This window comes from Vombatus ursinus, unplaced genomic scaffold, assembly GCF_900497805.2.
Source record: "Vombatus ursinus unplaced genomic scaffold, bare-nosed wombat genome assembly UNPS02014826.1, whole genome shotgun sequence".
Taxonomy (NCBI): domain Eukaryota; kingdom Metazoa; phylum Chordata; class Mammalia; order Diprotodontia; family Vombatidae; genus Vombatus; species Vombatus ursinus.
In genome coordinates this window covers 6,967,569-6,988,235 of record NW_020954604.1, presented here as the reverse complement: position 1 = coordinate 6,988,235, position 20,667 = coordinate 6,967,569, and the positions used below count along the sequence as shown (strand labels likewise).

Here is a 20,667-nt window from a genome sequence, read left to right as displayed (position 1 = left end):
GAGCATCAGATCCTCATCTATAGAATAAGGACAATCATGAGAAAATGGGTTTAGAGGTAAAAAAGATCTTAGAGGCTACCAAGTCCAATACTCTCTTTTTACAAACGAGGGATCTGAGGCACAGGAAGCTTAAGTGGTTTGTGCAGGATCACACGATTAGTGTCTGAGGCCAGATTTGAATCCAAGTCCTCATGCTTTCAAATCCAGTGTCCTAGCCATTATGTCATCCTGGCTTCCAAAGCATACATTACCTTGGATCCAAAACTGAACCAGTGTCCTAAGATAATAATTACACCCTTCACAGAATTGTTATGAGGATTGAATGATACTATCTATCCAACCATCTATCTACTATCCATCCATCCATCTGTCTCTCTGTATGTATACACACATATGTATACTTTGCAAATTTAATAATTTATAAATATGATCCACCATCATTATTATTTGTATAATAACTATTACAATATGTAAAGAACTTTGTAAACCTTAAAGTGCTACATAAATTGGAATTATTGGGAGGTACAATAGTAGAGTGAATAGAGAGCCAGTTTTTTTGATTCAAAAAGTTCTAGTTTCAGGTGTTGAACTGACAACTACTTGGCTGTGTAGCCCAGGTTAGGTTACTTAACCTCTAAAACTACAAATTGCAGAAAACATGCCAATTTGCATTGGTAGATGGAGTTTATGGTTTCCTATGCTGATGGAATCATTTCTTTCCTCCCTTCCTCCTTCTTTTCTTTCCTTCCTTCCCCTTTCCTCCCTCCTTCCCTTCCTTCTCTCCTCTCTCCTCCTTCTCTTCCCCCTAACTCACTCCCCCCATCTATATGAATTTGGTTAGCAATAGTCTCTTATGTCATTTTCCTTAGTAAGGAGCTCCTGACTAGGTTGTAGGATCATAGATTGAGAGCTGGAAGAGGTCTTAGGGGCCATCTAGCCCAATCTCTCATTTTACAGATGAGGGAACTGAGCACAAAGGAGTGACTTGCCCAGGGTCACCCAGCCAGCAGGTGTCAGAGCTAGGACTTAAACCCTCTGACTTCAAGTCTAGCTACTTCTCTAGGCGATGGAGGGTGGGTTGGGAGAGAGGCTTAGTCTTTGCCTCAAATGAGTGATATCATGGCTTCTGATTCATGTAGAGCAGTGTCCTCCTCACATTTTACCTTCCAGGTAGTTCAGCAGGGTCTTAATCTTCAGAACCCATCTTTTCCCCAGCTGCACATTGATTTGGTGGTGGAGAATTGAAAGGATCCGAAGGGCACTTCCCTGAATTTCCCTGCTCACCTTAGAGTAAGAAAGTACCTGGGAAAGGGGAAGGAAGAAACATGACCTCACTGAGAGAACTTCCAGTCTTCTTCCTCACTAGAATGTCCTTCCATGAGAATGTAAGTTATTTGTGAGTGGGGATTGCTTCATTTATTATTTTTGTATCCCTAGCACTTAGTATAGTCACTGCACACAGTAGGTGCTTAATAAATGATTGATTCATTATTGATATTCAATAAAACATTGATTTTTATTTTGCCAAGACCCATGAATTCATCATTATGAGGAAGACCCAGGGAGAAAATTATCCATGCCAACTCAGATGTCTCTCCACTTTGCAGCTTATGGTCTACAGATATAGTAGGGGGGAGAGGAGGGGAATTGGTCCCCCTCCTTCCACTCCCCAGACTAGGTGATGAAATCATAAACGATGAAAAATTAATGTGTTAACTGAAGTGCTAATATGTGTCCTTTGCCCTGTCGTTTGTTTACAAATCTGAAGAAGTTTCCCAGCTTGAATTAGAAGGGCAGCTTGCCATTGGTTGGCTGGAGACTGAACATGCCCATGGTGACTTTGAAAAAGCAAAGCTTGCTTAGCTTAAACCCTAGAGAGAGTTGAGAGATTTATGTTAGGAAGCAGCTTTTTGGAATCTGTCCCCTTTGCCTCATTCAGAGGGCAGTTGAGGAGGTGGGGAGAGGAAAGGCCATTGGTCAAAGCATCTTACAGTCAAGCTACTTGCCCAGTAGGAACAACTGAATCCAGCAGAAAGCAGAAAGAATCACGAGAGGAGGCAGTGTTAAGGAATGTGACCCTTGGTGATAGAGGAGAGATCCAACCAAGAATTCAAAGGATAATTAGCCTTGGTAGTCCTCATTCCTGGACTATTACAATAACCTTCTGGTTGGTCTTTCTCTCCCAAGTATTTCTTCATTCTTGTCCATCATCTACTCAGAGTGGTCTTCTTAAAGCGCAGGTTTGATGCTATGACCCACCCCCACCCCCACCCCCAACTCAATAAACTTTGCTGTATCTCGATTATCTTCAGTATCAAATGTATAATCCTCTGTTGTTTGTCCTTCATTTTTGAAGAGGACTAGTGACAATCATGGATGATGTCTTGACTTGCTTACAAATTGGATTTAAGTGAGGCAGAGTTGCACAAAGTCATCAGTCTCACTCTCTCTTCCAGAGTCATCAAAATTCAGTGGCAAGATCAGTCAAGATGACTGATGATGGCCTGGGATATAGTAGATGACCTTGGCATCTTTGATATCTGACCAAGCTCTAAGCACTCCACAGTACTCACTTCAGTCACAATCATGGCCATTGAAACAAATTGTTGTCATATATATATTCTGCTGGGGAAAGTCTTCACATGCTTGGGGTAGACATCACCTAACTCACTGAGAAGTTTGAAGCTTGTCAATTACCCTCAATCTGGCTTAGCCCATCTGCCAAGATGGTGTCGCCACTAAGTGAGCTACAGCTTCTTGGAGCCACAAGTGACAATTGGGTGACAGGTTAACATCAAAGATGATGAGCAGCCCTGAAAAGGGCTCAGCAATCCCTCACGCCAGAGGTGCTAGTCCTCCATGAACATCCCATATACCCCATAATCCTCTATTTGGCTTTGAAAACTCTTTGTAACTTGTTCCGCCTTCTACTTTTCCATCTCTTACATCTTACTCTCCTCTACATACTCTAGTGATTTAGAGTATTGCTATTCCCCTTACACAAGACATTCCATCTCCTAACTTTGCATTTTCCCTGGCTGGCCCCCATACTTTCTCTCTCTCTCTGTCTGTCTCTCACTCTCTCTCTCTCTCTCTTTCGCTCCCCCACCCCGATTTCCTTCAAGTCTCAGCTAAAATCTAAACTCTCTCTTCTTTCTCTTTGTGTCTCTCTGCCTTGGCCCCAAGTACCCGTCCAGTCCTGCACATTATCATTGGACTGATTTTTTTAAATCATAGCTTTTACCATGTGACTGTCTTGCTCAGAAAACTTCTGTGGTTCCCTAGTACCTATAGGATAAAGCTTAAACTCCTGGGGTTAGCACAATCTAGATGAGTTGACCTTTCCTTTCCAATATTATCTCGCATTATTTTCCTAGAAAATATCTGCCTCAGACAAATTATACTCACTCTCCTCTGGTTGGTTTGTTGTCCTTTATTCTCCAAAATGATATTACTATGCTGGGGTCAAGGTACAATGCATGCAACTATGGCTGATCCTTCTGATTCTCCTCCCTGCCCCCTCCTCCTTTTTCTTTCTTCCTTTCTTCCTTCCTTTCTCCTCCTCCTCTTCTTCTTCCTCTTCTTCCTCTTCTTCTTCTCCCTCCTCCTTCTCTTCACAAAAAGTTATATTCTTATAGCTTAGGAATCTCAGGTGTTGGAGGATCATAGGTCAAAGCAGGGGTCCTTATCCTGGGATCTGTAAACTTGTTTTCTTTAATATTTTGATAATCATATTGCAGCATACTTGGTTTCCCTTGAAATCCTATGCATTTTCTTTTATGAATTTAAAATTTATTCTGAAAAGGGTTCATATGTTTCACCACACTGCCAAAGGTGACCATGACACAAAAAATGTTAAGAATTTCTGGCCTAGAGCTAGAATGGCCTTCAGAGATCATTGATTTTAACTCTACTATTTTATAGATAAAGAAATTAGGGCCCAGGAAGGTTAAGGGACTTGCCCTTAGGTAGGAAGCATCAGAAATGGGATTTGAACCCAAGGCCACTGGGCCAATATTCTTTCTATTACACCAAAATGCCTTTTACTTAATAAAATTGATTTATTCAAAGTTTTACGACAAGTTGTTCATAGAACCAGTTTTTTGAAAGTGACTCCAAGTACTCTTGATCAGTGAATTGGTGATCATGTATGACATAGGTCTTAATCAGTCTCTAAATATAATTACTTTGAATCCAGAGAAGGGGCCCAAATCTGACTAGTCGGATTTATTTTAGTTTTATACATAGAATGGAAGGAAGGTATCAACTTTTGCATCAAGTTCACCTTGGGAAGAATCATCTTGGGAAAGTTTATAGAATAATTAACTACCAACTTTTAACCAAAACTAACTTTGGGTCAAGCTGTCGCTGTACCAGATTCTTTTGTACCAATTCTTTACATTTTAGGTATAAAAAAAATCAAGGGCATTTGGCTTACTCACCATGAGTTGCAAGAGAAGGAACTGAGGTGTTGGCGTTCTTCTGTTTCCCGTAGGCATGATAATTGTTCCTGTGATTGAGAAAAAAAAAAAAGCCATCACAAGATTCTTCAGTTTTGCATTGGGAAAAAAAAATAAGTGGGAATAGTTAAAAGAAAATAAGGTCATAGAGTTTTGTTTGTGTTGAGCCTGTACCTGTGAATTCTTTGGTGTGAGGAACTCGTGGTGTGGAAGTTCCCTCTACTAATCTAGAGAGAGAACTTATCTGTAATGCATTGATTGAGGGCACTGAGTGTTTAGGTGACTTCTTCTTGATTACATAATTAGGATCTATCAGAGGGCAGGATTGAAACCTAGGTGCTCCTGGTTCTAGGATTTTCTATCTACTATGTCAGGTGCCCCCTCTAACCAAAGTATACTTGGGATTTGAGCCTATGATTTCATTAGTATAGGGAACTTATAGTGAGGAAATCCCCTCTAATATTAAGATCATCACCTGCCCTGCAACAATCTTTTTTAATTCAATTTTCTTTTCTATCTTTCTTTTCTTTTCTTTTTCTTTTTTTACTAGACAAGGGGTTAAGTGACTTGTCCAGGGTCACACAGCTAGTAAGTATCATGTGTCTGAGGTCAAATTTGAATTCAGATCCTTCTGACTCCAGGACCAGTATTCTATCCACTGTGCCATGTAACTGCCCCTCAATTTTATTTTCAATAACAAATTCTCTCCCTTTTTCTCCTGACTCCCATCCATTGAAAAAGTGAGAAAAATAAAACCCACTACAAATATGTGCAGTCATGCAAAACAAATTTTTGTATCAGCCATGTTAAAAAAAGGGAAAGAAATAGAAAGTAATATGCTTCAATCTGCACTCTTGAGCCCTTCCGTTCTCTTTTCCATAGGATGTTTCATCATGAGTCCTTTGAAATTGTGGTTGGGCATTGTGTTGATTAGAGTTACTCTGTCTTTCAGAGCTGATTATCTTTACAACATTGTTGTTACCATGTAAGTTGTTGTCCTGTTTCTGCTCGCTTCACTTTGCATTAGTTCATACAAGTCTTCCCAGGTTTTTCTGAAACCATTCCCTCACAATTTTTTAGAGAATAATAGTATTCCAAAACATTCATCAATCAAAACTTATTCAGCCATTCTCAATTGATGGGGACTCTCTTCAGTTTTCTAATTCTTTGCTACCATAGAAGGAGTGAAAATAAATATTTTTGTGCAAATGGATCTTTTCCCTCTTTTTTTGGTTTCTTTGGGGGTATAGAGCTAGTAGTGGTATTAGGTTTTTGGGGAATAGTTCCAAATTACTTTCCAGAAGGGTTGAGTTTACAGCTCTACATGTTTTCTTAAATCCCTTGTCATTTTCCTTTTTGTCATCTTAGACAATCTGATGAGTATGAAGTGTTACCTCAGAGTTGTTTTAATGGGCATTTCTCTAATTATTATTTAGAACATTTTTATATGACTATTGATAACTTTTATTTCTTCCAATGAAAATTACTTACTCAAATGCTTTGGCCATTTATCAATTAGGGGAATGGCTCATATTAATTTGACTAAATTTCCTGCATACTTTAGAAATGAAAACTTTTTTCAGAGAAACTTGTTGAAAAGATTTTTTCTTAGTTTTCTGCTTTTCTTCTAATTTTAGCTGCTTTGGGCTTTTTGTGCAAAATCTTTTTAATTTTAAGTAATCAAAATTATCCATTTTAATTCCTTTAAACCTCACTATCTTTTATTTGGTCAAGAACTCTTCCCCTATCCCTAGATCTGACAGGTAATTTCTTCCACGATGTACTAATTTGCTTATGATATCACTCTTTATGTCTAAATAATATACTAATTTTGAGCTTATCTTGGCTTACGGCATCATTTGTTGGTCTATGTTTAATTTCTGTCTTTCTACTTTCCGGTTTTCCCAATAGTTTTTCTCAAATAGTGAGTCCTTGACTCAACATATGAGATCATTGCATTTATCAAACAGTAGGTTACTGTGCTTATTTGCTTTTATATATTGTGTACCTAGTTTGCTCCATTGATCAACCACTCTATTTCTTATCTAATAGCAATTTATTTTTGACGATTATAGCTCTGTGATATAGTTTGAGATCTCATACTGTTAATCCCCCTTCCTTCCCATTTCTAATTGAATCCTTTGATATTCTTGACTTTTTGTTTCATCAGATGAATTTTGCTGTGATTTTTTTAAGCTGTATAAAGTCATTCTTTGGTAATTTAATTGCTACTGCACTAAATTAGTAAATTAATTTAGGGATTATTTTCATTTTTACCATGTTGTTTTGGCCTACCCCTGAGTAATTAATATTTCTCCAATTATTTAGAACTGCCTTTATTTTTGTGAAGAGTGTATTATAATGGTATTCATTCAGTTACTGTGTATATTTTATCAGGTAGACCCTTAAGTGTTTTATACTGACTGTATTTATTTTAAATGGAATTTCTCTTTCTATCTCTTATTGCAGGATTTGCAGGGTTTCAGGATTTTATACAAAAATGCTGATAATTTGTGTGGACTCATTTTATATCCTGTAACTTAGATGAAGTTGTTAATTTTTCATTTTTTAAAATAACTCTTTAGGATTCTCTAAGCAAAGCATCATAGGACCTGAAAAGAGTAATGGTTTTGTTTCTTCACTGCTTGTGCTTATTCCTTCAACATTTTTTTCTTGTCTTATTGTACTAGCTAAAATGATAATATTTTTATTTCAATTTTATTAATCTCTTCTTTGATTTTCAGGATTTCTATTTTGGTGTTTTTAATTTGTTGATTTTCTTTTTCTTTGTTATATTCCCAATTTGTTGATCTGCTCTTTCTCCTTTTCATAGATATAAGCATTTAGAGATATAATATTTCCCCTTAGTACTGCTTTGACTGTATTCCACAAATTTTGGTATATTGTATCATTATTGTCATTATCTTTAGCTAAATTGTTTTTTTCTAATTTGTTCTTTGACACACTCATTCTTAAGATTAAATTATTTAGTTTCAACTAATTTTTAACCTATGCTTCAAAGGCCCTTTATTGAATGCAATCTTGGTCAGAAAAAGATGCATTTTAATATTTCTGCTTTTCTGCATTTGTTTGTGAGGGATTTTTTTTTGCCATAATACATGATCAGTTTTTGTGAAGGTACCATAAATAAATATTCTCCTTTCTATTCCCATTCAATACTCTTCAGAGGTAAATAGTATCTAACTTTTCTAGAATTTTATTCATCTCTTTAATTTCTTTATTTTATGGATAAATTTTCTAGATCTGAGAGGGGTAACTATTGTAGTTTTATTTCATTCTGTAACTTATCTAACTTTTTCTTTAATAATTTAGATGCTGTGTCATTTGGTGCATATATATTCAGCACTGATATTAATTCTCTATCTATAGTACTTTTCAGTAAAATGTAGTTTCCATGTTTTTCTCTTTTATTAGGTCTATTTTTTGTTCTGTTTTGTCCATGATCATGATTGCCATTCCTGTCTTTTTTTTTTTTTAACTTCAGCTGAAGCATTATTTTAACTCTATGTGTATCTTAATGGTTTTAAGTGTGTTTCTATAAACACCATATAGTTAGATTCTGGTTTCTAATCCATTCTGCTACCTTTTCCTGTTTTATGGGTGAATTCAATTCATTCACATTCACAGTTATGATTGCTAAGTGTATATTTCCCTCTACCCTATTTTATTATACTTATTCTTCTCTTTTTCCCCTCCACCCCTTAAAAATTCTATTTTGCTTTTGACCACTTCCTCCCTTAATCTACTCTTACTCTCTCCTCCCACCCCTTTCTCTTAAATCCTATTACTTCTTGTAGGGTAAGAGGAGTTGCTATACCCAACAGCATATGTATGTTTATTCTTTCCTCTTTGAACCAGCTCAGATGAAAATGAGGTTCAAATGTTGCCCTCTCCTCTTATTGCCTTTTCCATTCATCTTTTTTACAAGTCAGTTGTTTTTTCCATCAGATATTTCATATTTTCTACTTTTGTTCTGTCATTTGATTTTGTTTTATGATTCTTGACATCTCCTGGAGTCATTAACTTCCATTCAGCTAATTTTAGTTTTTAAGGAATTACTTTTTTTGGTAAGGTTTTTGTACCTCTTTTACCAAGTTGTTTATTTTTTCTTCGTTAGCTCTCATTTCTTTTCCTATTTTTTTTTTATTTTTTACTACCACTCTTATTTAGTTTCTGAAATCTTTTTTGTTTTTTTTGATCTCTTTTTAAAATTAGTTTTCTTGGAATTCTTCTTGAGCTTGTCTCCAATCTGCATTTTCTTTTGAGGCTTTGCTTGCAGATGTTTTCAAGTTGTTTTTTTTTCTGTGGTTGTGTCTTGAGCTTTCCTACCACTGTAGTAGCTCTTTATGGTTGGAGCCTTTTTTTGTTTGCTTGTTCTTCTAGCCAGTCAACAGACTTGGGACTTGATGTTATGGTTGAACTCTGCTCACTTCTGGGATTAAGATAGAGGGAGATGTCTGGCCTGAGTTTCTCCTGTTTTCATAGTTCAGTTTGGGGACTTGCAAGTTTTTAGTGTCTCCAAAGTGATATGACCTGGAGAAGAGGCCTAGTTATAGCCTCCCTGGTCTGAGTTCTGCAAGTTCGTGACCCAGATTTGAGCCTGTTGGCTTGTGTGTAGTTATTTCAGTGGACTGTTGTTGGGTTTAGTCACTCTTAGCCTGCTGAGAAATTCTGCATCTTTAGAGTGATTGAACTGATGGATTCTCTTTGGTTTTGATATCTTTCCCTGATTTTTCCACTTACATGCTAGGTTAAAGGTTAGAATTGAGTCATTGATCTATTCTTAGTCCCCAGAACCACCCAGCTAAATTTCTGGAATTTTTTTGTGCTAAGAACTCAGCTAGGGCCCTGCTCTTGCTTAATCATGGCCACTCCTCTCTGCCCTGAATCTGCGACTAGAAAGTGGGTAATGGGTGATAGAGTTGCCAGATGGCCCCCATTCCTGTTCCCAGTGCTAGTTCAGAGGTCCCCTGAGATCTCTTTCTGCTCTGGTGCTTTATCTCAGTTCCCTTTCTATCCCTGGGTGCTGGAATGCTACCAGTCCACTACAGTGTATGTGCGGTTCTAAAAGTTAGAACCAAGTCACCATTCTGTTTCTGGGCCCAGAGCCATATTTCTGGAATTTGTGTTCAATATTTGATTAGGGTCCTGCCCTTGCTCAGTCTTGGCTGCTCCTCTCTGCCCTGGATCAACCTGGAAGTTGGTCATGGATGACAGAGCTGCCAGATGGCACCTGTTCCTGCTACCAGTGCTAGTTCAGAGGCCCCCTGGGGTCTCTTTTTGCTTTGGTGCTTTCTGCCCTAGTGCTTTCACTAAGTTTTCTCTCCATCCCTGGCTTTAGAATGATCCTAGTTCACAAAAGTTGCCCAACGCTATACTCCTGGCAAGCCTCCACCCCAGTGTCCATAAACCTCTCTGTTTATCTCTTTAAGATACCCTCAGCTGGAAAAATGACTCATTGTGACATTTTCTTGGCTTTTTCAATCAGAATTCAGTGCCTCATTTTCTGGGTAGTTGTGGAGAAGGTCTGTTAGGAGAGCTAGGCAAAAAAATGCTAACTCTCACTCTGCCATCTTGACTCTGCCCTTATTACAACTTACAGTCATAAAAGAATTATCTTTGGACCTGGGAGGTTAAGAGGTTTGCCCTTTGTTACGCAGCAAATAAATGTGAGAGAAGAGACTGGTACCCATGCCATCTATATGCCACACCACGCACCTTCTCTCCTTCAAATCTGAATCATAGAGTTGAAGGGAAAACATTGATGAATGTTTGGCTAGGACGTTTTAGCCCTAGACTAGTTGTAAGATAAGCTGGGCATGAATTCTGCTTCCACTACTCACTGCTCGGGAGACTTTGGGCAAAGCTTTTTACTTCTCTAGCCCCTAGGTTCCTCATATGTAAAGTGAGGTGGTAGTGGAGGTCAGACTAAATGACGTTAAAGTCTTTCCCAATTCAGATCTTCGAACCTTTTATTTTCTGCCCCCCAGAGTTGAGGTATTTCTGATGCTTAAGGCAGCTAGGTATTGTTGTTGATCTTTCCTTCTCAAAGAGGGCTAGTGACATCAGGAGGGTGATGTCTTGACTTGCAAGTGAATTGGATTTAAGTGAGGCACAGCTATGCAGCTATCAGTCTCACTCTCTCCTCCAGAGTCATTAGAGTCCAGTGGCAAGACCTAGCCCTGAGCCTGGAGTCAGGAGGACCTGAGTTCAAAGCTGGCTTCAGACACTTACTAGCTGGGTGACCCTGGGCAAGTCATCTTTGTTTGTTTCAGTTTTCCCAAATTGTCAAATGAGGATAATAACAACACCTACCTCACTGTGCTATTGTGAGGATTAAATGAAATAAAATCGATAAGAGTTTATATGATATTTATAAACATCTATAGAGTGCTTACTATGTGCCAGGCACTGTTTGACACAGGGGAGCACTATAATAGGCAATCTCTAAATGCTTATTTCCTCTTCCTTCAGCTTTGTTGTTTTGCAGTAGAACTGCCCATGAAGCATTATTCTATTGTTGCCTCGCTACGTGACTTTGACTGAGTCAGTTACTTTGTCTCTATTTCAGTTTTTAAAACAATTTATATTGATATTTTTGTTATTACATCACTTTCATTTCCCAAAATATCTCTTCTCTGTTCCCTTCCCAGAGAGCTATTCCTCATAGCAAATAAAGGAAATAAAATCATTCAGCTAAATTAGCCAACATGTCAACCAAGCCGAACACTATATGCAATGTTCTATGCCTAGAATGAGGTAGGAAGGTGGTGCAGTGCATAGAGTACCAGGATAAGACTCATATTTGTGTGTTCAAATCTGGCCTCAAACATTTACTAGCCGTGTGACCCTGGCCAAGTCACTTAGCCCTGCTTTCCTCAGTTTCTTCATCTATAAAATGATCTGGAGAAGGAAATGGTAAATCACTGTAGTATCTTTGCCTAGAAAACACCAAAGAGAGTCTTGAAGAGATGGACATGGCTAAAAATGACTGAACAACAGCTCCCAGAATCCTTAACTTCTTAAAAAAGGGGAGGGAGGTGTATTCTCATTTTTTTTTTTTGGAGCCAATTTTGTTCATCAGAATTTCACAGCAGTCATTTCAACTTTCTTTTTTTTTTTTTTTTGGCTGTTATTTTTTCCATTTACATTGTTGTAATTACATCCAAGTCCCAATGAGTGTGAACACTGAATCCCCTGAAGTGGTCCCCTATATTTAGAATCTGTACTATTTCAAGTTATAATTAGGTGAAATATAGTCACGTTTTTTGCAGTTCAATGGAAATACTCAGTGCAAATGCAAATAATGAGACTACTTCAGGAGAATCAAGATCTGACTTGCTTGTATGTATATTGTTTTCCTGGTTCCTCTTATTTCATTGTGCATCACTTCATATAAGTCTACCCATAATTCTCTGCATTCTTGATAAATACATCATTTCTTACAATACATCAACTGTGAGGCAACCAGGTGCCTTAGTGGTTAGAGTGTTGGACTTGGAATCAGGAAAACCTGAGTTCAAATTCCGCATCAGACACATACTAATTCTGTGACCTTGGCCAAGTCGCTTAACCCCTCTGAGTCTGTTTTCTCATCTCTAAAATGGAGACAATACTAGTACGTACCTCATAGGACTGTTTGGGGAACAAATGAGAATAGTATATATAATGTGTGTATACACACCCATATGTGAAATTTCATCAATATACACATAGCTTTACATATAAAGCTACATATATGTAAAGCTATATATTTATATTGCTTTGAATTCTTTTTATAAACTTCAAAATGCTATAAATGCTATTATTTTTGTTATTACCAGTTTTCTTATTTGTTTTTTAAAAATATATATGTTGGAAATATTTGACAATATTAGCAACATCATCTAATGACAAAAAAAATCTGACAATTCACAATAGTGCCACCCCCATCCAAGAAAAACAGCCTCAAGGGAATATTTTCGTTAACTACCAGCAGTTATGAAGTAGCAGCTTTATAAATCGGAAATAAGATCTTTAAGCATTGCAGTCAAGTGTTGTTCAAATTATTCCAATCTTGCAGTTGAATAACAACAGACATTTTGGATTAATTAATCAGATGAAAGAATCTAGGCCTTTTCTCATTAGTCTCTGAGTCAGGCATAGAGGAAGATAGATGCATTGGTGAGAATCACTTTTAATTGGTAAGAATAATTTGTAATCATGATTTATGAAGGTTTAGTTTGTGTGTGATGTGTCAGATGTTCTGAATAAAGGCTGATATATATATATATTTCATGACCATTAAGAAAATGATCAATTTCATTATGCTAAGAGATAGACCATTATGGTTGAAATATGTGAGAAGCATGAAAAGGTATGGTAGTCCAGGAATATTAACTAGCTTATATTTGTAACTGTCAAACAATGCTGTCTGCTGTTAACAACTCTTGCTGTAATTAGAAATAAATTTTTCATTCTGTTCAAGAAGAAAAGCTTCAGTGATTATTTAGTACAACAGACTTTATAACGATGACTCAGTATGTGTCTTGGACAAAGTTGGTAAGTTTCATGAGTTGGTGATGGTGAAAATACTGAATTTCATGGCTTGTCATGGATGAATAGAAAAATCTCATTAAAATAGTATGAATAAACAATGTATAATAAGAAGGATGGCTCTCCTTGAATATCACCTTTCCACTCATATGTTTTATTTCTGCTAAATTGATATTGAAAATAATGCTCTTTTAATCAAACAACAGGTACACATGTTGTACACAGTTGACATTCATTGCTTCTGATAGACTTCTTTATGGAGACATTCTCTTACAGGATATGGGAGACACAGCTTCATTTTTGCCAACCTGACTTAGACTTCCACCCTCCTTGTCTCATTTCAGAATAATAGAATTTTATAATGGGAGAAACCTTAAGAGTTCATTTTGTCAAAATCCTGCCTCTTTTTTGGAATACCTCAAGCAAAGCTCTTAACTTCCTTGGACTTCAGTTGCCTTATATATACTTAATAGTTCAACTTTTATGCATTTCTATATGAAGTTTTTATGCCTTACCACATGGCCATTTAAAAAAAAAATACTGTGAACAGTTGAGAAAATCAGTATTTCCTTCTATACTCATTCAATAATCACCAGAGATCTTTTACTCCCTAATATTTCTAACACTTTATTTAGTTCCCTAAACTGTTAAAAAAAATGTGTCAAGGTCCAAAAAGGTACTATTAGGTCCCCAACAATTGTTATTGTTCTGCTGTCTTTTTCTCACCATATTGATTAACTTTTTTATTAAGTACTTAAAGGCTAGGCCATCCTCTTCATAAGTATTAAGTATTGCTATTATTTTTTTTTATTGTGGTGCCTTTAATAATCATGTAATTTTCCTGTTTACCTCATTTAATAATGTTTATTTTTACTGTTGCTTTGTCTAAGATTGTGATTGCTTACGTCTGCTTTTTTGAGTTCACCTAAATCATAATAAATTCCACTCTACCTCTCCTTTTTTTCCTTTCTGTGGATATTGTTTCTTGTTTGTTTCTTATAAACAATATATTTTTAGATTCTGTTCTTTATTTATTTTTGGTGTTTCCTCCCATTTTTTGGTTGCGTTCATCTCATTTACGTTCATGGTTAATGTTACTGTTATTGGTTGTGTCATTATTAAGTTTCTTTTCTCCCTCCATCATATCCTCCTACAATTTTCCTTTCAGCCCCTCCCCCCACCATCCCCTATTAACAAAAAAGAAGGTGGTGAAAGAGGATCATGATCAACACAAGTGTTCAGTAATCGAATTCATCTGCTTCTACTCCACTGTCCCACCTCTTAGGGTTGTTGTGAGGAGCAAATATTTTCGTGTGTGTGTGTGTGTGTGTGTGTGTGTGTATCTATCTATCTTGCTTTAAGGTTTTAAAATTCTGGGACAGCTAGATGGCACAGTGGATAGAGCCCTGGCCTTGGAATCAGGAGGACCTGAATTCAAATCCGAATTCAGATACATGATACTTACTAGCTGTTTGACCCTAGGCAAGTCACTTAACCCTAATTGCCTCAACAAAAAAAAAATTTAAAATTCTGCTGGGGAACACAGTAACAACAATATTGTGCGATGATCAACTTATGATTAACTTAGCTCTTCTCAGAAAAACAATGATCCAAGACAATTCCAAAAGACCCATGGTGGAAAATGCTATCCACATCCAGAGAAAGAGCTGATGCAATCTGAATGCAGATGAAAGCATGCTATTTTCACTTTATTTTTTTCTTTTTCTTTTCACTTTATTTTTTTTCATAGTTTTTTCCTTTTGTTCTGTTTCTTCTTGTACAATGTGATTAATATGGAAATATGTTCTACATGATTGCACACATTTATAACCTATATCAAATTGCTTACTTAGGGAGGATAGAGAGAAAAAATTTTGAACTCAACATTTTATTTTAAAAAATGAAAGCTAAAAATTGTCTTTACATGTAATTGGAAAAAATAAAATACTATTTAAAAGAAAAAAAACTAAAGTTCTACCTTAATACTTCAGAAGAACTGTGTCTTTATCAGTGTGGGTGCCAGAAGCTTTAAAATCAACCAATCAAAGTATTTATTAAGCACCTACTGTGGGCCAAGTGCTGTACTAAGCACTGGGGACAAAATGATTAAAGTAAAACAGCTCCTGCTCTTAAAAACCTTATTTTCTAGTTGGAGTGAGGCAACGTGTATATGTGTATATGTATATGTGTTAATGTATATATGTGTGTATGTATGTATGTGGGTATCTAGGTGGAGCAGTGGATAGAGTGCTGGGCTTGGAGTTAGGAAGATATGAATTCAAATCTGGTCTCAAACACTTGCTAGCTGTATGACCCTGGCCAAGTCATTTTACCATGTTTACCTCAGTTTCCTCATCTGTAAAATGAACTGGAGATGGAAATGGCAAATTACTCCAATATCTTTGCCAAGAAAATGCCAAATGAGGTTAAACAACTCAACAACAAAATATATGTATGTATGTCTATAAATAGATATAGATATAAATATGGAATATATATAAATAGAATATGGAATATATTCAAAAAGAATGCAGAATAGTTTTGGGAGGGAGGATACATAGCTGTGGGGATCAGGCAAAATTTCCTATAGAGGATGGCACTTAAGATTTGAAGAAAACCAGGAATTCCACGAGGTATAGGTTAGGAGGGACAGCAGTCTAGACATGGGAGAAGCCCGGTGAAAAGGCACAGAGAAGGAAAATTGAGTGTCCTGTGAGAAGTATAGGAAGTAGATCAGTATGATTGGGCCACAGAATGGATTATCATATAAGTAGACCAGCAAGATAGAAAGTAGAGCAGGTTGTGAATGAATGAATCAATGAAAATGAATTTATTTCACACTTAACTACCATACAGAGAAATTTATACATGTCTTAGTAGATGGGCTTTATGAATTGCTACGGTAGAAAACAAAAGAAAGAAAATTTACTGTCTGTGGCCAACACTATGGAATTAACCTCTCTGAATTTAGGTGGGTTGCTCCCCAGACAGTAGAAAGTCTGTCACTGGGTAAATAATGAAGTTTTTCTGGCTTGGTCAGACTTGCCAGAGATTTTGCTTCATTGATCCAGGATCACATCTATGTCATAATGAGGTATTTGGCATAGAACTTTAGTGGAAGCTACATAGAGATGAGTTATTGTTATGGGAGCAATGAAATCCCCAGGTGGTCAATAACCACCATAAATTGTATTGAGTTGCCTTAAAATATCTTGCTTATGAATACAAGGTCTTGATATCAACAATTATTGTTACAATATATGGCATATTTCCATTGTCTTTTGTAGCTCTATGAGCAATGACTAGGAATTGTGATATTTTCTGTTTGTAGTGGATTTTACCCATTGTTACTTCTATGGTGCAATGAGTCAATAATCTCACTGACAGAGGTACTCCTTCCAATTATAAAATCAATCAACAAACATTTATTAAATGTCTACTATGTACCAAGCACTGTACTAGGAGCTGGAGGCTACAAAGACAAGAGTGAAACAGCCCCTTGCCCTCCAGGAGCTTGCAGTCTAGATGATGTCTAGATATATAAATAACATATACAGGTATATAGAGAAATGTAGATTATGTGGAAAACTGATATAAGGTGATGGGAGAAAGGAATGTTACTGCAGCTCAGAGGAGGATCAAGAAAAGTTTCATGTAGAAGGTGGTACTTGAAATGAGCTTTGAAGGAAACAAGAGATGAGAGAAGAATGTATTGATTGCATGGGAGACAGGCCTGGGAGACCCTTAATGCAAAGGTACAAAGGTAGACAGTGTAATGTTGTATATAAGGAACAATAAGAAGGTCAGTTTGACTGAAATGTTATGTATGTAGAAGGAAAAAAGGTCTGGAAAGGTAAGTTGTAACCAGAGTATTAAGGGCTTTAAATGATGAAGAATCTGTTTCATTTTAGAGGCATTAGGGAATGATTGAGGTTTTCTGAACAGGATAATGACATGGTCAGACTTGGCTTTAGAAAAATCACTTTAACAGTCATGTGTCAGAAGGCTTGGAGCAGGATAAGATTTAAAGTTGGGAGGCAAAAGTCCAAAGAGGGTCTGAACTAAGGTGGTGGCAATGTGAATGGAAAGAAAAGCAGGTGTGATGCATAGGTAGAAATGACATTTGGAACTGAGTGATTAACAGGGGGTGAATGAGAGTGAAGAAATAAGTACGACACTAATGTGGTCAACCTAGGTGACTAGAAGGATAGTGGTATCCTAGACAAAAATATGGATGTTTAGAAGAGGAGTATATTTGGTTGGGAGACTTGATTTTAATATCGGACACACTGACTTTGAGATATCTAAGGACATCTAGTTCTAATGTCCAGTTGGTGATATGATACTGGAGTTCAGCAGAGATATATAGATCTTGGAATCATCACCTAGATAAAATAGCTAAATCCATGTGAGCTGATGAAATCATTGAGAGAAGAGAAAAAACAGAGCTTGGAGAATATGTGCAGAGTTAGGAATATATGACATGAATGATAACCCAGCTAAGGAGACAGAGAAGAAGCAGTTGCACAGGTAGAAGACCAAGAGACGGTCAGCTTCACATCTCACCATTTAGGAAAAGAAGATAATTAACAGTATCAAATGTTGCAAAGAATAGCAAATATGCAAAGACTCTTACATGAACTGATGCAAAATGAAATAAAGCAAATAATGAATGAAAAGTCAAATGACAATATTAGGAAAACTAACAACATAATTGACTATATAAATAACAAAACCAACAAAATCCTATGATTATTTCAATAGGTTCAGAAAAAAAACCTTTTGATAAAATACAACACTCATTCCTATGAAAAATACTAGAAAGAATAGAAATAAATGGAACTTTCCTTAAAATGACAAGTAGTATCTATCTAAAACCATTATTTTACATTATCTGTAATAGGGAGAAGCTAGAAGCCTTTCCAGTAATTTCAGGGATGAAGCAAGGATGTCCATTATTACCACTATTCAATATTGTACTAGTAGTGCTAGCCATAGTGATAAGAGAAGAAAAGAAATGAAGGAATTTGAATAGGCAATGAGTAAATAAAACTATCACTCTTTGCAGACAATATGATGATAGAGAACCTTAGAGAATCAACTGAAAAACTAGTTGCGGTAATTAATAACTTCAGCAAAGTTGCAAGATATAAAATTATCACACATAAATCATCAGCATTTCTATATATTGCCAACAAAGATCAGCAGGAAGAGATAAAAAAAGAAATTCCATTTAAAATAACTATATACAATATAAAATACTTTAGCGTCTACCTGCCAAGGCAAACCCAGAAACTATATGAACACAATTACAAAACACTTCTCACACAAATAAAATCAGATCCAAACAATTGGAAAAAATATTCATTGCTCATGGGTAAACTGAGCCAATGTAACAAATGAACATTTCTACCTAAATTTATTTACTTATTTAGTGCTATACGAATCAAACTACCAAAAATTATTTTACAGAGCTAGAAAAAGTAACAAAATTCATCTGGAAGAGCAAATGGTCGAGTACATCAAGGGAATAAGTGAAAAAAATGTGAAAGAAAGTGGCTTAGTATTTCAAACTGTATGACAAAGTGGTAAGCATCAAAACAATGTGATACTGACTAAGAAACAGAGTGGTAAAATCAGTGGAATAGATTATAGACACAATAGAATAGGCACAATATCCAGTAGAAATTGACCATAGTAACATAGTGTTTGATAAACCCAAAATTGCTTGCCTTCTTAAAGAGGGGCAAGGAGAGGGAGAGAGGGAGGGAGAGAATTTGGAACTCAAAATTAAAAAAAAAAGTTTAAAAAATTTTAACATGTAATTGAGAAAAAATAAAAGAAAATAAATGACAAAAATTGAGACATCATTGGGCACTTTTAGAGAGAACAGCCATAATGCAAAGAATTGTGAAGTGAGTGAGACAAACAGTGTAAGCAACTTTTTCTAGAAGTTTGACTGGCAAAAGGAGGAGAGATATAGAATGAGAATTTGAGCAAATGGTAGGATTTTGATATCTTTTTTTTTTTAAATCAGTGACACTCTGGAATGTTTGCAGGCAGCAAGAAAATAGGAGTCAATAGAAAGGGAAAGATTGAAGATTAGAAAGTGGCATTTTTGGGGGGTGGTAATCTTCAGGACCTATGGAGGAAATGGGACATAGGACATATGTAGATGGTTTTGTATTGGCAACCTCTTCATCAGAGCCTTAAGTAAAGAAGTAGAGAGTGGGAGATGCTGTAACAGGGAGGGAAAGGGGTTCTGAGATGGAGAAGAAGAAGCTGATATGAAAGGCCTTTATTGGAACAGTCATTATGTGGGATGGTCTAGACTAAAAACAATTAGGGAAGAGTAGAGGCATTGCCTTGCAAATCAAGGGCCCAGTTGAGATTAGGTCACATAAATATAATAGACTCAGTTGGCCGAGTTGTGTGAATTTTCCCAGATCCATTCAGTAACACATGAGTAGAAGCAGCGGAGGCAAATGGTGGGAGCAATCCAAGGCTGTGGTTTGGCAAGGGTGGCAACAGAACAAAAGAGCAAGGGGTTCAAAAATAATGGATAATATATGGTAGAACTGGGGAAGTTAGAGATTAAGATTGAGAAGAGAAGAAAGTGAAGACAGAGTAGTGATACTGGCCTGGGAAAGTATTGAGGGGTAGAGGGATTGGAGGTCATGGTAAGAATTAAGAATAGATTTAGGAAGAGGAAGACATAGTGAAAGGTGGAAAGGAAAATAGGAAATTATGAATGGATAAAGACATTTCAGAGCTCTTGGTCATAGAGTTAATATATATGTGGATGAAGAGAAATCATAAATAATGACCATTTCTGGGCATGGATGAAGAGAAGGAGGTCATGGAAGTTGACTAAATTGAAAAACAAGGAGGTTCGAGTATTTGAGGGAGCATTTGAGCTCTCTAGTAATGGGGGGGTAGTTGTCAGGCTAGAGAGGAAGACTATTAACTAGGTACTGAATGTCTTTAAAATGTATGCAGAAATTACCTGTGGATTGGCAGATAATAGCCACCAGGATCTAGATCTACATAAAATAAATTTATATAGAGTGAACTTCAAAGGAGGAAGACTTGTTGAGTGGTGATAGCAGGGCGAGAACCTTGAAGAGCAAAGAGTATTCCTACTCTCCCCTCAATATCAGTGTGTTGAGAGGTATGCAAGAAAATATAATCAGTTTTGGAAAGGATGTACAAGAATACAGTGTCATGTGTCAGAAGACTGATGGACCACAAGAGGAAGAAATTCAAAATGAGAATCACAGAGGACACAGTAGAAGGTGGGCAAAGCTGAAGTGTATCATTGGAGGAGTAGAGGTGGGTGCAGATTGAAATCTAACCTCTCCTTGTCATCCTGAGACTCTTTCTTGTCCATGTCTTCCTATAAATCAATCCAGAGGCATCCAACCAGCGATATGCAGGGGGATCCTTCCTATAAATTTCTTGGCATTGTATGGATACCAGTGGAATATTTAGGCTATCTATTGGTTATCCCTCACTATCTCTTCATGACTAATTCATATCTTTTTCTGGTCATAGATTCTTCTGATGACATTCTTTTCATCTTTATAGCTGGCATTGTTAGCTAAGGAAAACTGTTCCACTATGGTTTCTCTTTGGTCAATTGCATATATTC

At 36.6% G+C, this 20,667-nt stretch overlaps 1 protein-coding gene across 1 annotated transcript in view; it reads right to left on the bottom strand.

Annotated features, from left to right (window-relative positions):
* Positions 1-20,667, bottom strand: part of LOC114025101 (maestro heat-like repeat-containing protein family member 1) — a 107,057-nt gene that overhangs the window by 68,362 nt on the left and 18,028 nt on the right. Inside the window, 2 exon segments of the mRNA XM_027838436.1 lie at positions 1,164-1,302; positions 4,443-4,510. Of these exon segments, the coding sequence (XP_027694237.1) occupies positions 1,164-1,302; positions 4,443-4,510 (207 nt within the window).